This window comes from Gopherus evgoodei, chromosome 1 (genome assembly GCF_007399415.2).
Source record: "Gopherus evgoodei ecotype Sinaloan lineage chromosome 1, rGopEvg1_v1.p, whole genome shotgun sequence".
Classification (NCBI taxonomy): domain Eukaryota; kingdom Metazoa; phylum Chordata; order Testudines; family Testudinidae; genus Gopherus; species Gopherus evgoodei.
In genome coordinates this window covers 218,104,230-218,121,614 of record NC_044322.1, presented here as the reverse complement: position 1 = coordinate 218,121,614, position 17,385 = coordinate 218,104,230, and the positions used below count along the sequence as shown (strand labels likewise).

General features: G+C 45.3%; 1 protein-coding gene across 1 annotated transcript in view; it reads right to left on the bottom strand.

The window, feature by feature from the left end:
• LOC115636507 (transient receptor potential cation channel subfamily V member 6-like) overlaps positions 1-17,385 on the bottom strand; it is an 82,545-nt gene that overhangs the window by 11,070 nt on the left and 54,090 nt on the right. Inside the window, exons 4-8 of the mRNA XM_030536673.1 lie at positions 16,203-16,343; positions 3,786-3,884; positions 2,772-2,947; positions 1,956-2,102; positions 321-533 (exon numbers count right to left, since the gene is read on the bottom strand). Coding sequence (XP_030392533.1) covers positions 321-533; positions 1,956-2,102; positions 2,772-2,947; positions 3,786-3,884; positions 16,203-16,343 — 776 coding nt within the window. The remainder of the gene's footprint in view (positions 1-320; positions 534-1,955; positions 2,103-2,771; positions 2,948-3,785; positions 3,885-16,202; positions 16,344-17,385) is intronic.

Genomic DNA, 17,385 nt, shown 5'->3' with positions numbered 1-17,385 from the left:
TACCCTTTTCCCCACCCTGCATTTGTCTGGTCTCATCAGGCTGCAAGCTCTTTGGGTACCTTGCCCAGCACAATGGGGGCCCCACTCTTGGCTGGCACTTAGGCACTACCACCAGAAACAGGATGCATTATTATAATAAGGAGGGTGCTGTAGGAGGTGCTCTCCCCTCTGAGTCAGTACTGAGCCCAACTTCCCAGCATGCTGCAGGGACCAGATGGCTGCAGGTATTCCCTTGCCTACATGGCCTGTAAAGTGCTTTGGGACTTTGGGGCTAAAAAGCTGGGAAGATTTGTGGGATATTAATGGTGTACACGATGTACCTGCAGCAGTTTCTGGATGTAGATGGTGTTGTCCCTTTCATGTGTTTTGTTGCTCTGTCGACATTTTAGAGGTCGATAGACACAGCACATGGTGAAGCAAATCATGTACAGCACGTAGAACAAGGCCAGGATGCAGAAATAGGGACGCCCATATTTATTCCACTTCAGGCTCACCAGCTCATTCACGGGGGTCAGGTCCAGGATCCGACGGGCCTGAGAGACAGACACTAGACTTCATTCATTCACCTCTCTGCCCCCAGAAAGTAAACTGGCAAATCACTCCAAGCTCATGAAAACAATCATAGTATGTTAAATCAAATCTGACTGGGACCCTTGTCTGCCCCCTTTTGTCTGCCAAACACAGAGCAATGACTCAAAGGACCTGGTCAGAGACAGGCTGCAGAAACAAGTCAGAATTTGTCCCATTATTGAACCTGGTCCATTAATGCCACTACACTCATCCAAAGACCTGGTGCATTCATTCTGGAAACACCTGGATACCTTGCCATGCCAATAGCAAGGTAGGAGGAGAGGAGAGGAAACAAAGACCACAGTCCTGTTAGAAATGACAGGTTCTTCTTATGACAGGTTGATGCCCACATGGAAATACTGTAATATCCTGCAGTCATAGTTCCATACCCTGCAGGGTCTCTATAGAAAGCTGCAATGCTTCAGACCATTACTCTAGAATATTGTAATAATTTCTTGTTATAAGGGAGGTTACAGATCAAGAACATGACCTGCCAATAGATTCCAGTGGGCACCCCTTCCTAGTCTGTGCACTCTGGGTCTCCTGGAACCTGAATGGAGTCCAGCCACTGCCCCAATTTCAGGGTCCCTACGCACACTCACAGGGCACAAAACATCTATCTGGCGGCCTCCTCATAGCTGTTCTGGGTCCAGAGCTGACCCTTCCCACTTTGCAGTACTCAAACACACCCCTCTCCCTCGACTCTATCCACCAGGTCAACATCTGGTTTACAGTTTAACTCCCTCAGGGGCATGCAGTAATTGCGAAGCAGACAACAAAGGCACACATGCACACTTTGTTCAATCTACCAGATTGATGCTCTTTACTTAATAAATGAAGCACAGGAGAGTACAGCTCATACCACACAATAAATCATCATAAACACAAAGCTCTCCCCCGCCCCCCTCAGCTCACCTTCCCTTTGGGAGTCTCTGAGGGATAGTCTGTGTTCTGGCAGACAGGTGGGCAGGGTCCTCCAGACCCTTGTGTGTCCTACCCTTGCAGCAGCCTCCCTAATCTTACTTTGCTGCAAAATGGCTCTCTCTTCCCCTGTTCCTCCCTGTGGTGTCTCTTTATAGTTTCCTGCTGGGATCACCTTCTTCTTTTGTTCTGCTTTCTGTTAATCTCCCAAACAGGAGGAGGAAGCCACCTCTCTCTGGGAGTGCAAACTTATTGTCTGAAGGTGTTTTATTCTGAGTGCTGATCATTCACCATTGAGTCTGGCCTGGCAGAGAGACATGCCACAACCCTACTAGCTCTTGGGGGATCCACATTCATATAGGCTTTTTTCCATGGCACAGTAATTTCAAAATACAATTTCATAAAGTTATCCACAACTCAGAAGTGATACAAACAGAACCCCCTAATTTGTCACATCAACATACCTCTCTTTTCTTGGTGGTGACAATGAGTTCCAAGAGAGATTGGTCATCTCCCCATGAGTCGATCTCTGTGAGGTCATACAGGGTGGAGACCAGGGGGCCGAAGGTCCACTGGATGTGCTTTCTGTTCTGCATAAGATGCTGGAACATCTAATTGGCAAGAAGGGCAGAGCTGAGCTCATGGGAGGCTGTACATATTTGCCCAAACCACCCATCACCACCAGCACTAGTATCCCAGGACATTGAAATCACCTGCACCCCTGCTTCAAACTCAGCTCTGTAAACACTTGTCTACAGAAGCCTTGCAGACAGGGGGTTGGTCTGTAATCTTATTAGTTCTCAAGTCAAACAAATTTGGGTTGGGTCAGAACTCGGATGCAAGATCTATGTACTATAGGTATTACTGCTCAGTAGGGAGTGCTCTTCTTTCTAAGTTAGTATTGACCCAAAGCCCCAGCACAGTGTTAAATGCCATGGTGCAGGTGACTCAGTAGGCGATGTTTCCTTTTCTCTGTCACTGCCTCAGCCTGGTACTATGGTTCTGGTGAGGCAGAAGGTGGTGCTCTTCTCTCTGAATCAGCACTGAACCAATCCTCCAGCATTTTCTCCTGTCAGTGGAAAATGTTACACCTCCCCTCCAGTGACACTCACCTGTAGTGCTACTGACACAGAGCAGTTGCTGTATGCCCCCAAGCTGCACTTTGGTGGGTGAGTGATCCCTACAAGTGATATCTGGAAAGTGCTTTGAGATCCTTCAGACAGAGACATTCCTCAGCGACATCAGAAACTATGAAAGCCAAGTGCTGCACAAAAACTCACCACAGTGTTGCCCTCAACCCCAGCTAGCTTGAATGGAGTGAGCCCCTCGTTGTTAGGGATTAAGTCCAGGGCTCCCAGCTCCCTTTTGTTCTTGTCATAGGAGAGAATGAAGTTGTACATCTGGCAGGCAAAGATCTTGTTGGGTTGGAGAACTAGGAGATGGAGAACAGTGTTCCCTGTAGTGGAGAGAGAGACAGAGGAATGAGATAACTGGTAAGATAGGAAACACAAATCACCTCCCAATCTTGACAGACTTTCAGACAGTCAATATACAGACCTTGCTCAGACTCTGTACAGGAGGGCTCACCATTAGTATTCTGTGTGGCTCTGCAGAATATGAACAGCCCCACTTGACAATTAAGGAAAAGCAGCCCCTATCTAAAGTCCTTCAATCTACAGAAAACTGAATAATAAAAGGCAGTTGGTGTCATATTTTATCTAGGCAAAAGTCTATTTAAGGTTCCAGTATAGGACTAGTCATCCTGGAACAGACCATTGCTCCTACTAGCCAGCTCTGATATTACCACCTCACCAACTGGGATGTTTTTCCCTGGGTTTCAAGTTAACATCTTTCATAATTTTGAAACACTAGTTCTGGCCATCTCATTTCCTATGTAAATCTTGCCTGTGATGTGTCTCACTGCAGAGGAGAGACAGGACTAAACTGTAATGAACACAAAGGGGATTCTTTATGAGACTGATGAACACAGATGGACCCTGTAGCTTTCTCTTTCTTTCTGGCTCTCAGACAGTCTTTGCAGCCTTTTGTCACTTCACAGGGTCCCTCTAAGGCCTGAACTATGCTCTTATGGGAGGGGCTGCTTGCTGCTGAGTACATTTTACACCACCATATTACTATGTCCCTTTGTTGCCCTTCACTGGACCTTCTCAGTCTCACCAGCATCTTTCTTAAAATGAGGTGACCAACTTTAGACAGAGTCCCGCAAAGGTACCATCATTTGGTACTACACCATTCACATAGCACCTTGAAAGAGGCCACTGAAGAGCTCTTACCCAAGGCATCTTGTGCTCTGATGTTGGCTCCATGTTTGATGAGCAACCGGACAATCTCCTCACTTCCTACACAGGCTGCGAAGGATAAAATATGCTCCCCTGAAGAGAAAGGAATGGAGACAAGGGAATACATAATATGGAGTTAAAGAGAGGAAACTAAAAGACAGGCAAAAAAACCCAGACCACTAAACACATCTCCCATTTCTCTCTCTCTCTCTCTCTCTCACACACACACACACACACACACACACATACACACACACACACACACACACACACACACACCTCTTTATGTAAAATTCCCATGCAAATGGTATTCCAAAAGCTTTGCAGAGCTACCCAACAGGGAGGGGAGCAGAGAAATCAAGAGGTACTGCCTAGGCAAGGCAGAGGAGATGTGTTTGCTGACAGGATTTTTAAAAGAGCAGGATAGTGGATGAGGCAAAGAGATCCAGGGAGGCTGTTCCATATGGAAGAAGCCACAGAGGAGAAGGGTCCTGCACCAACAAAGTGAAACTAAAACAATGAGACAAGGGAGAGTGAAGGCTTCTGTCACACAACTAGAGGGAGCAGGGAGGGTCTAGGGTTGGGTAGAGAAACTTGCTCTGCAAGGCTGAGTGGGAAAAATCCACAAAGAGTTTTAAAACTAAGGAGGGCAATTTGGAACAGGATCCAGTTGGAGCTGGATCCCACAATGAATGGAAAGGTAGTGGAGCGGGCGGAGGAGCACTGGTTTGCTCACACCTGAAAAGACAGCTGAAGATCTGGGATTTAGAGGCGGCCACATGGCAGTGAGTCAGCGCAAGCCAAATCTAACCCTGATTTAAAACAAACTCTCTCAGGACTCCTGCTTCATGCATATGACAGAAACAAACTGGTCACAGACAATGTTTTCAGCACACCTTTAAGGGAATGGAGAGATTGCTTATGAAGAAAGATTAAAATAGTTAAATATGAGCTGTACAGTGTAGTTAAAGGTCACAATAACTGTTTAGAATGGAGATATACCTATCTCCTAGGACTGGAAGGGACCCCATAGGGTCATTGAGTCCAGCCCCCTGCCTTTATTAGCAGGACCAAGTACTGATTTTGCCCCAGAACCCTAAGCAGCCCTCTCAAAGACTGAACTCACAAGCCTGGGTTCTGCAGGCCACTGCTCAAACCACTGAGCTATCCCACTCCCCTAAGCAGCTGAAGTGGAAAACACCATGGAGGAAGAGAAATTGCTTAGGATGACAGCTGAATATGAGTCCACAGTGTGATGCAGTTATGACAATGGCTAATATCATTCTGGGGTGTATTATCAGGAGTGTCATAGGTAAGATATGGGAGGAGATTGTCCCACTCTACTTAGCACCAGCGAGGCCTTAGCTGGAGTCCTGTGTCCATTTCTGGGCATGACGCATTAGGAATGATGTGGACAAATTGGAGACTGCAGAGGACAGCCACAAAAATGATCAGAGATTAGAAAACCTGGCCTATGAGGAAAGATTAGAAAAACTGAGCACGATTAGTTTTGGGGGGAAAAAGACTGAGGGGGGACCTGATAACAGTCTCCAAACGTGTTGAGGGCTGTTATAAAGAGGATGGTGATCAATTCTTCTCCAGGTCCACAGAAAGCTAGGACAAGAAGTAATGTGCTTCATTTTAAGCAAGGGAGTTTTATGTTAAATATTTGGGAAAACTTTCTAACTATAAAAGTAGTTAAGCTTTGGAACAGGCTTCCAAAGGAGTATGTACAATCCCCATAACTGGAGATTTTTAAGAGCAGGTTGGACAAACACCTGTCAGGGACACTCTAAGTTTACTTGGTCCTGCCTAAACACAGGGGGCTGGACTTGACTTGTCAAGATCCCTTCCAGCCCTACATTTCTATGATTCTGAGTCCATGAGTGAACAGAGTAAAATAGGCCAAAAGGGGAAGTACAAGCTTAACGTGAAACAGGTAAAATTCACTTCTGTGCAGAGAAACAGCACAGAGCCCATGCACTCCTTCAGTCTCAGTTAAGCCTGCAAAATAGAGTCCGTGTCTACATTTACAAGCTTACAGCAGCACAGCTGTACCAATACAGCTGTACCATTGTAAGAGCGCCCAGGTAGCCACGTTATGCTAGCAGGAGAGAGTAATAAAAGCAGCTCAACAAATGGTGGTAGCTATGTCAGTGCGAAAGCATCCTCCCCCTCCCCCCCGAAGTGACAAAAGTTTTGCCGACAGAAGTGCTAGTGTAGATATGGCCTAAGTGGTATGTAAGGCATACACCAGTCTTATATTGGCCCTATTCACAAGGTTGAATTTCACCCAGAAAGAGCAAAAATTGCCCTATCTAAAGCAAGAATTAAAATACTCTGACCTCAGTGGAGCTTCTCCCGATTTACACACATTTGAATGAGAGCAGAATCATACCCAATATATTTTGTTTGGAAAGATTCTATCTAAATCTGTCTCTATTTTTTTTTAAGCAATCCCATGGGGAGATCAGTACTTTTATTTCTGAAGTCCTCTTGCTTTCCCCACTCTGTAATTAAACAATAGCCCGGCAGATTTACAAGAGAATATTAAAAACCCTCTGGGGCTAAAAGCTCAGAGATGCCAACTTTCAATGGGTGTGGATTTTGATTTAATCAGGAGTAAAAGTGCATGGGGGAAGCAGAACTCTGAGCCAACCTCCTCAACACACAGCCACATACTCCTCTCCAGAGTGTTTCAAACTACTCTGAGTGAAAATTAATGAAGGCTCATTTTTAAAAAAAAAAGAGTAAATTTCTCTGCTAGACATAGTTTAATTACCATCAGAAATGGGTAGTGTAAAACAGTTGTGCTACTCCAATTTGTGTCAACCTGAGACTCTGGCCCAGCAACATCTCAAAGGAAAAATCAATCTTTAAACATAAGAATACCCCAGAAGTGGATCATAGGATTTGGATATGGAAAAGGCCTGATATAATCCTGGAGCCTTAACATTCCACCTATGTTGCAGGGAATTTCCTGCCTGTAGGGGACGTTCCATTGAACAGCACAAAGTTCCTGAAATAAAGGAGCCACTCCTTTCCTGTAGGTTAGCCAGAATTGTAAAGTCCTAGGTCCATAAGGTCACATTTTATCTGTACCTCCTGTCCCCATACCCAGCCAGAAGCAGAAATGTTCCCAGCATTCTGGTCAAGACACAGAGCAGTCTCCTGTTAAGAGACAGCGCCACTTAGCATCAAATATACGGCACGCTATTCTGCTCCGAGCTTTTTTCTTATTCTCTGAGATGTTATCCTTTTAGTTTTAAGTGACTCCTGCTTTGAGCAGCAAAGAATCCTGTGGCACCTTATAGACTAACAGACATTTTGGAGCATAAGCTTTCGTGGGTGAATACCCACTTGAATCTGATAAGTGGGTATTCACCCACGAAAGCTCATGCTCCAAAATGTCTGTTAGTCTATAAGGTGCCACAGGATTCTTTGCTGCTTGTATAGATCCAGACTAACACGGCTCTGATTCCTGCTTTGAGGCGTCTGCTAATCTCACACGGGAAATATTTAACAGCCTCAGAGATTCTTGCTGTTCAGAAATGTTTCCTGGTAGTCAGCCTACATTTTCTCATTGCTAAATTTCACCGTTTTACTCTTAGTTAGACCCTATGCACTCTCTTTAACAAATCCTATCTCTACTAGGCACATGTTCAAGGAGGATGGGATGAGATGGCATAGATGCTAGCCAGAGAAAGAAAAAGATGTGAATGGATGGAAGAAAAAGAGATGAATAAGAGAGACAGAAAGATGGATGACAGACAAGCCCAAGTACTCTATGGCAAGGCCCTCTGGTTTGTGCAGACCTATTGTTCAGTTCTACTCAATAAGAGAAATGTACTCATAATCTGCCCCTTTGAAATGAAAATTCATTCATGTTATGGTGCCCTTAATTTTTATTACTTTCAGTGTACTGCACAATTTTGTATTGTGTAACTATACAGGAGAGGGTGTTGGGGGAAGCTGGAGGTTTTGACAGCTGGGTAGGAAGCAGCTAGGGATCTAAGCACCTGGGAAGGAGTAGGAGGCAGTTTGGGATTAGCACATTAGTTGGATGTTTCTGCTAAAATGGTCCACTGTGAAGCAGTTGCAAATGATGGTGTAGCACCCATAAGGGAATGTCAGGATTACATTTAGCTGTGCCATGACTCCTTAAGGATTGAAAAATCTGCTGAGGGCATTAAAGGGGGATAGCTCTGGTTGCATGGCAACAGCAGAGCTGTAAGTGCTCTTAGAGTACGTCTACTCTGCCATGTAAGCCCACAGTTAGTGGGACTCGAATCCACAGACCCTGGGTTTGCAAGCCCAGGGCTTGAGCATCCACACACATTGGTGACCACAGGTTTATAATTTGTGGATTTGGGACCCAAATCTGGAGATCCAGCATCTACACTACAGCACACAGACCCAAGTCAAACCATCTATTCCAAGCTGCCTGGTGCTCTCCTCCAGCTGTGGCCACTCTAGCCCTTAGTTCATAGTGCAGTGTGGGAAAACTTGACTGTCCATCCTGCATGTTACAATAAGCTGTCACAGCCCACCAAGTTCTCAACATCTTGCTGAGCCGTCTTTTGGGTCTGCATGCTCCGGGCAAACGGAGACAGCATTGTGGCAGAGTCACCATTTGAAGAGCTTCTCTTGCTTATGCTTTCACTCCTGTTTCACCAAATGAGCAGACCTTCAATGAGATACTACTGGATATTCTAGCAGCATTTTCTGACTCACCAAAGGCATCTGGAGGAGAAGTTGGAGGAGGAAGAGGACACAGTCATTGAGCACTTGAACTGGCTGATGCTGCTTACGACTCTCAGGATAACCACTCATGCCACCTGTGTAAACTGGCACTTCTGGATCCACAAGCACAGACTAAGTCCCAAGCACAGACTGGTGGGACCACATGATCATGTGGACCTGGGACAACCAGCAGTGGGTCCAGAGCTTTCACATGAAGAAAGTTACATTTCTGGAGCTTTGTGAGCAGCTTGCCCCGACCCTCCAGCATCAGGACACACATATGAGGGCGGACAATCCCAATCCAGAAGTGGGTTGCTATAATTGTCTGGAAACTGGCTACCCCAGAATGCTACAGGCCAATTGCTAACCAGTTCAGCACTGCAAAGTCAACTGAGGGTAAAGTGGTGGCAGAGGTTTCTGAGGCAATCAGGCATGCAGTTTACTCCAAGGTGGCGGTCATAAAAGATATTCCAAAAGCATCTGCTGGTTTTGAGAAAAGCGTTTCCAAATTGTGCTGGGGCCCTGCACTCGGCTCTCTGCTCTTGGCCCCACTCTGTGGAGGGGTCTCTGGGCAGAGGGCGCTGGGCATAATGGTTTGGGGGGGGTTAAGTGTGGGGCACTGTAATTCTCAACCTGCAGCCCAGAAAATACTCAATATGCAGCCCACAATGATAAATAGGTTGAGAACCACTGCACCAGAGATTCACTAAAATCTGGCTGTGTTCCTGTGACCAACTATCAAGGACTTCAAGTTGGTGACCATAACAAATACAGCAGAAGGTTCACTCAATGGTCAGAATAAAATGGAAGGATTAAATGCCGAGCAGCTATACTTGAACCAGGGAATGACTTCCATTTTCTAGTAGTTGATTGACCAGTCTTGGTACTCCTGGTCCCGGACCCAACTCTGTCCCAGCTGTTGCAGCCCCAGCCTCAGCCCCCTTACCACTATCTGCACACACACCCCAACTGCGACCCCACTCCCAGCTCTTGGAAAGGAGGGACAGACAGGGATAAGGGAGGGCATGGCCATGAAAAGTCTGGGGACCCTTGGTGTAGCTGTTTGGGCTAGGGCTGGAGCTTGGGCTCTGAGACCCTCCCTCCGCCAGCCTGAGCCTGAACTTCTACACTGATATTTTTAGCCCTGCAGCTCAAGCCCCTTGAGCCAGAGTCAGCTGGCCTGAGCTCTGAGACTTGCTGCTGCAAGCTTTTTTTTGTGTGTGTGCAGACCTACCCTAAGAGACAAACCTGAACCTGAATCTTTTGTAGAGTGTTCCAGGAAAAGCTGCCAGGGGAGATTTAATTGTTTGCAAGTACTCTGGCTGGGGGAGTTAGGGGACCTTCATATGGTCATAGGAGCCCTTTAATACCTGCTAAGGGATGAAGATTTAAGAGAAGTTGTGACTCTCTGGGTATTTCTGGGTCAAGTCACAGTAAAACTGCAGCTAAACGTCATTTTGCTTTAGTCAAATATATAAGAAGCTACTTATGTGAGCAGGAAGAGTTGGAAGATCAGGGATTGTCTGTACTGCTTGCATTAAAAGATAAGATTTTACACCTCATTGCTACAGCAATAGAGTAGAAAATGGGAAGAACTGATGAAAGCTCATTCAGAAATAGTACAGTGAAAAATTAAAATAGAATGAAATAATGAAAAAAAATTAAAACCAGCCCCCTGCTGTGAAATTTGTCACCCCACCCCAGAAAACAAAATCAATTTTAAAGAAAGACTTTAAACCTACAGAGAAGATTGGGAATTTCCACCAAAAGGACAGGTTTAGCCTATCAGTTGAAAGTGAGACTCAGACCGGGAACATTGAGGCAGAGAATATGTGATCAGGACTCTTTTCCCAGCACTTGAGCTTCAGGGGCTACTTGGAAAGAAAAACTGAGCCTGCCAAAACTGAGGGGTATCTTAAGATCCTATAAATCAAGAAAATGTGCCACTGAACTTTACCTGCAGCTCTCAAAGGCAACACAAGAGCCAGAACAGACACCTCTGGATTTCCTAGTCTAGCCCTTGATTTGAGACATATTGTTTGCCAGCCTAACAAGAAGCTGACTCTGACCTAAGAAATGACCTTGTCTTTGTACAAAGCATGTTCCTCCAGACAGGACTGCAGAATGACAATATTCAGACTGTGATTCAACTTTATTTAAAAGATAATCAGGTTGCAGATGAGACCTTATTTGAGAAGCTGCACACTGTTGTACGTGATCAGACGGAGAGAGAGCAGAAGCTGGGGAATGGAGGCACGTGCTAAGGCAGTTGCATATAATTCTGTGCAGTTGCCCTATACACAGAACACTGGTCAGAGAGTAAAGCAGCACTTTCTCCCAGGGGAAAAGGAGTCTCCCATGCTGATGAATGAGGTAAGGGAACTAAAGGCCAGTATTGATGCAATCTAAGATGTGAAAGCTGAAATTAACATGAGCAGCCATGCAGCAAGCCCAGAGAAGAGGCAATCTGACAGAGGCAGTCAGCAGCGGCTCCAGGCACCAGCGCTCCACGCGGTCCCTGCAAGGGCGGCAGTCAGGTAGCCTTCGGCAGCTTGCCTGTGGAAAGTCCGCCGGTCCCACGGATTTGGCGGCAATTCGGCGGCAGGTACGCCGAATCCGCAGGACCAGAGACCTCCCGCAGGCAAGCCACCGAAGGCAGCCTGCCTGCCATGCTTTGGGTGGCAAAAAAGCTAGAGCCACCCCTGGAAGCAGTACTTGCTATCACTGTTTCAGATGTGGCAGTAAAAAACACTACCAGTCGGGATGAGATATAGGAAAAGCAGAGATAAAGCTGATACTGTGTCTGATTTACCAGGAGCCGCCTGCAGTTGCTGCTCCTGAGGGAATTCTGAGCCAAAAACATTTAAAATTCTACACACAATATTTTAAAATTCTGCAAATTTTATTTGTCAATAAATAAATGTGGAGACTCCAGCATGGCAATGGGGAGCACATGCCACTGGCTGCATGGAGGAAGGAAATCACCCTGGCTGCTCCCAACCCTGACACAGCGCAAGGGCTGGGCCTGTCCCAGATATACCCTGGGGCTCTTTTCCTCCACGCCAGGTGCACCAGGTATGGGCAGGCAGGCTCAGCCTGGCAGGATCCAAGTGTGGAGGCGCTTAGTGTTAGGGATCCAGGTGTAGGATGAGAGGGTTCTATGTGGTGCAATTTGGATGTGGGCAGCTGAGTGAAGTGTCTGGGTGTGGGGTGGCATCTGGATGCACAGGGTTTGGTTCGGGGGTTCTGGTTGCAGGGGCAATGGGATTCTGAAATAGGTCTAGGCGAAAGTGGTTGGGGCCCAGCAGTGCAGTCTGGGTGTGGGGGACTCACCAGAGGGGATCCAGGAGAACTTGGTGGGCTGGGGGTCTGGGTACAGCTGGTTGAGACTCAGTGGGGAGAGGTTCTGAGTGCAGAGGCTTGCCAGGGTGGTCCAGGTGCAGGGGAGGTGGGGGGCCCTTGGAGTGGTCAGGAGCTCTGTGACACTGCCACAGCCCCAGGGCCAGAGGATTTCTCTGCCAATGCCACGGCCCCAGTGCTGGAGGACATGTGCCCTCCTTCTCTTTTGCTATAATGAACACCTGGCTATAATAGCCAAATGGCTTGGATCCTGGAGTTCATTATAGTGCAGGTATACTGTATTTCTTCAGAACATCATTTGTTCAACATACCCCTCCAAAAGCGATCAAATTTAAATTCCTGAGCATGCCCCTGGTGGATGGAAAATAATATCTCAGGGAAATACCTTAGAAAGCTTGAAGAGTTACTGTAGAAGTTGGGCTTCATTTTAACGCTGCCATTGAAACTGAAATCCCTTCCAAGGGATGGATTGAAGTCCAGTTCCAATTAAGCAAAGATGATCACATCTTGATGGTTCCTGTGCTGGCCAAATTAGAGACTTGATCATTGGCTACAGAGTTACTGAAGAGATAGTCAAACACTGCTGCTGCAATTCACCTGATGAGGCACCAGCCCCTAGCTTCATTAACAATATGAAATGTGTTCTTTCCTCATGTTGGCAGTTTGATGACTGAAGTTTAATTAAATGCAGTATAAAAATACACACAAATACAGCTTGCCCATGTCCCATTGCTGCTCCATCCTTTTAGAACAGGCACACACAACACATCCCTGCCTCCACAATCAGAGAATCTCCTTTGATTATCCCTCAACAGACCTTCACTTCTTAAAGGGCAAAGGCAAATCAAATCCTGACATTTGCTTATGTGTGCCACACTCCGCCCTCATGTGTTAGGAGCATCTACTGGGCCTTTAAGAGCAGAGCACATGTTAGCGGAAACTGGATTGGGGCTAGTGAGAACTGGCTGGAGACACTCCATAGTCAGATTCACCAGCTACACAGCTAGAAGCACATGGCTTCCCTTTGTTTTATGTAGTTCTGTTTTAGTTCTAATAAAGCCTTACTTCTATATCCAGACTGTGCTTCCTTCTTATGAAATGTAATGTCGTTTCAACATTTATATTAAAAAAATCTAACATCCACGAGTTCATCATCTAGTCATCCACAAGTTCCACAAGTGCATGGTGCTGCTCTCTTACCAAGTGGCAGAGTACTTGTCAGGAACCTTTCAGAGACAGGAGGAAAAGGCAAATTAAGATCCTAGTGGGAAGATAAGATTCATGTAGTACTTGAAAGAAAAGGGGATAGCTCAGTCTATGAAGTAAAAGCAGATGATGAGAAAGGATGTGTTAGAGTTCTTCACTGCAATCTTTTATGTTCCTGTTACTTCTTAGTCAGGGATATAACTCCATCCTCTAACCCACCACAGCACAAGACACAGAAAACAGGGGAAGCTAGTGGAATAAGAGATAACATAAGGACAGGAGTTTGGATTCCAATGATTCTTATGGTGAGAGTGAAGATGAACCACGGTACGCCATGGTACCAGATACTGCCCATAGCACAGACACTCAATTCAGAAGCAGAGGCCTGGGAACTGAGGATGTAGTTGATTCTGTAAACTTGAAAGCAGCTGATCAGAGTGATATGATGTTCACACCTGCTCTAGAGAAACATAAATGTCAGAACAAGTAGTGCACAAGAGGAGAGATCACCAGAACAATCCACTAACATGAAGTCCCCTGACCAGGGGGAGAAGAGCCCAAAGACACTGAGGCCTTGGCTACACTGGCACTTTACAGCGCTGCAACTTTTGTGCTCAGGGGTGGAAAAAACACCCCCCTCAGTGCTGCAAGATACAGCGCTGTAAAGCCTCAGTGTAATCAGTGCCGCAGAGCTGGGAACTCGGCTCCCAGTGCTGCAAGCTACACCTGTAAAGGATGTGGTTTACGTGCAGTACTGGGAGAGCTCTCTCCCAGCGCTGGCGCTCCAACCACACTCACACTTCAAAGTGCTGCCGCGGCAGTGCTCCCGCAGTGCTGCCGTGGCAGCGCTTTGAAATTTCAAGTGTAGCCATACCCTGACATATGAATGATTAGGAACACCTACTTATAAGTGTCTAAATCCAACTTTTGGACCAGTGAATGTATCATGGAGTTATCCATGTGTTTGTCACATGCCATACCAAGTGCCTATTCCTGGACCTAATCTTACATTTCTATCCAAGGCTGATGTAATATTGGGAAATGAAATATTTGATAGCTCTGGATAGTTTATAATTATGTTGACTTAGTACTGTGATGCTGTATGATTGAAACATGACAATTTATATAATTAATATTGCCATTGTTAGACAATTGCAACAAATGGTATATAAAGTATATCATGTATGGTGTTAATGAAAATGTTATGATTTGCTAAGTATGATTATCCTGTTTATATCCATGTATCAACACAGTATCTGAAGTTAGGAATATTGGCTATATAGATCTATATCCCAAATGTGTTTGCTCCTGGGATAACATCCCCTAGGTAATTTACGTCCAATCTGGCCAGCACATTGTGAATGTACTATTCAAGTTGATGGACCATTAAAGAACACCTAACACTCACAATGGGCTATAGAAGAAGCTCCTCTGGACCCACTAAGCCTGTCTGTGGACATGTTAGCCAGAATATGAGTAAAGGCTGCTTCTGTGAGTCTTCAAAGCATGTAAGGGCACGTGACTTGCTTATGTGACTCTGGATTCCATCTTGGGCCTATAACAACAAGGAAACTAATCAATAATAATCAAGGACTGATGACCCCAAGCTGTTTAGATAAGTTCCACAGAGAAATTTGCAAACTAGCAGTCTATTTCATCACTGCTTCAAACCTGATATAAGAACTTTTCAATCTCATATATGTACATGATTTCTTTAACCATTTTAACTCTCTTCTACTTATTTTCTCTTATAAATAAACCTTTAAATTTCAGTTACTAACAGATTGGCAGCAGTGTGATTATTGGCTAAGATCTGAGCTATATATTTACCTGGCTAAGTGGCTCATCTCTTGAGATCAGAAGAAACCTTGGTTTGATGAAACTGGTTTTCAGTAGCCACTCATCACAAAGTCTAGTGTCGGGGTGATGAAATAAGGGCTGACTTCGTGTTAACCAGTGTGGTGAGCCAGAAATTTACTTTCATTACTGGCTTGGTAGAATAACCACCAGCTTGAGGTGAGTCTGCCCCATTTCTCAGCAGCTTATACTGAATCTGGCATCCTCAGCTGTGACCCACTGAGACACAATGAGAGGTATGTTCTCTAACTAGCTTGCCATATGACCAGTAACTTGGCATAACATGGTTATAGCACTGATTGTATAGGAACTGTTATTCCATAAGATATGAATTTCTTTGGGAATTTGAGGTGTTCAGAACTGACTGTTCAGTTGGATAATGGAACTAAAATTGCCACAGAAACTTTCTGCTGAATGTGAAATAAATTAAAGAAACTTGCAGAAAGTTTCAGTCAGTACCAGAGTTTGTTACAGAAGAAGATACTCAAAGCGTAACTTGAGAATGACTGTTACAAGTTTGTGGAACTTGGATGACTGCTAATAAGTCAAATGGAGGGACTGTATGATATATTTTGTTAATAGCATATTGAGATGACATTACATTTATGAGTGGGGAGTGTAGCCCTCAGAAGTCAATGTCAGGCTTATGTTCTCCTGTGCCCTATCCCTTTAAGGACTGAAAGTCTGCTCAGCGGGTCAAACGGGATGCTCTGGTTGCAGACACAGAGATGGGTGTGCTCTAAAACTACTGAGCAGTAATGGAGCTTGTGCAAGATGTATTTCTTTGGTTTTTTATACTAAAGTTAATAAAACTTCAGTTTTAACTGTCGCTTGTCTGGGAGTGAAACAATAGCGTAATAATTGTTATCATTAGGCTTCTGAGTTAGCACCCAAATGAAAGGAATGGGTAAGTAGGCTCATCACAGAGTTATTACTACAGGCTGGCTGCAGACTCAGGCAGACATCACTCCATTGGTTTCATTCAGGTCATGTTAGGGCAAGTGGTCTTCACAAAGGCTAGAGATCTAACATTTTTTAGAAAATGAAAGCTGAACTTCTACAGCACAATTCTTCAGCAAGGTCTGTATTGCATAGCCAGGAATTCCCAGAGCACATGGGGCCTTGTTGACAGAGAGAGGGACAGAAAGGGAGCAGACCATACCAGATCCAGAGAGATCACAAAACTCAGAGTGTACCAGAGAAGAAGAGTCTGGTGGCAGTCAAGGTCTGCAGATGGAGCCCTACCAAAGTAGATGAGGTTGTGGCTGCTGGGTCTGAAGACATAGCCGGTGGCCCGTGGGTTGTTGACATCAGCCCCCTTCTCAAGCATCGCCTTCACAAGTTTGAAGTTCTTATTCACCACAGCAATATGGAGAGCAGTCTCCCCTGCAACGCACAATCACACCCGTTTTGTAATGCCAACATTGCACCCTAGGGACCAGAGGCACTTCAGAGATCCACTGTGCAACCAAGGCCACTTTATTAGTAAATAACTGAGAAACCCAATGGCCAAAGTCTGGGGTGTTCAAAGGACCCTAAGTAAGTCACCTGCCCAGCTCCCATGGAATTTCAGTTGCATGTGAGTGATTAATGTCCCTGGAAAATTGCAGCCTAAACTCTTATCTCTGTTACACTGACTGTCCCAGTGACTTCAATGGATTCAAACCCAGCTTAAAGAACAGAATTTTGCCCAGTATTTTCACCAATACAGCTTTCATTGTGTCTTAGCCCTTAGATAGGAGTTGCAACTGTGAAATTAATTGCTGTTAAATTAATTACACTTGCAACTTCTCTCTCACCACTTTTCAGTGAAGTGCTTTAGTGCCTCTTTAATTCCACTTATGCTCCTGCTCATATTTTACACTTCTGTAACACCTTCTAGCAGAGCACTTCACAAATGTTCATCAATTAAACCTCTCATTAGCCCGTGTCCAAAGCCTGGAATCACTAGCCTGAAACTAAATGCAGAGAAATTAAGTGAGTTGCTCAATAACAAGATGGTGGCTAGAATTCAGGTCTCCTGACTCCCCATCCCCTACTTGAGCATGCAGCTGGTTCTGGGGTAAAAGGAGGCAACTCTTTAACAATGCACAGTGACAACACAGTTCTCGGTAGACCCTACAGAAAAAATCCATATCATAGTGAAAATGCAGAGGGAATTAATGAAGGTAGAATGTAATTTACAAACCCTGGAATTAATAAGCCCACTCTGGAGGGCCTAGGTTTTATGTCTCCTTTGAAAGATGGCTGCTCCAGCAGTATTGCATCCTCCTAACAACATGTGAGGTATTTGGGCCAGTACTGACTAAGAGAGGAGACCAACCTTTAGTGAATCAATCACACAAGTCCCTGTAGGATATCTCCCTCTAGCACCACACCGGGACACTAGGTTCAGTAATAACTTAGATGGAAAAGCATCACCTACTGA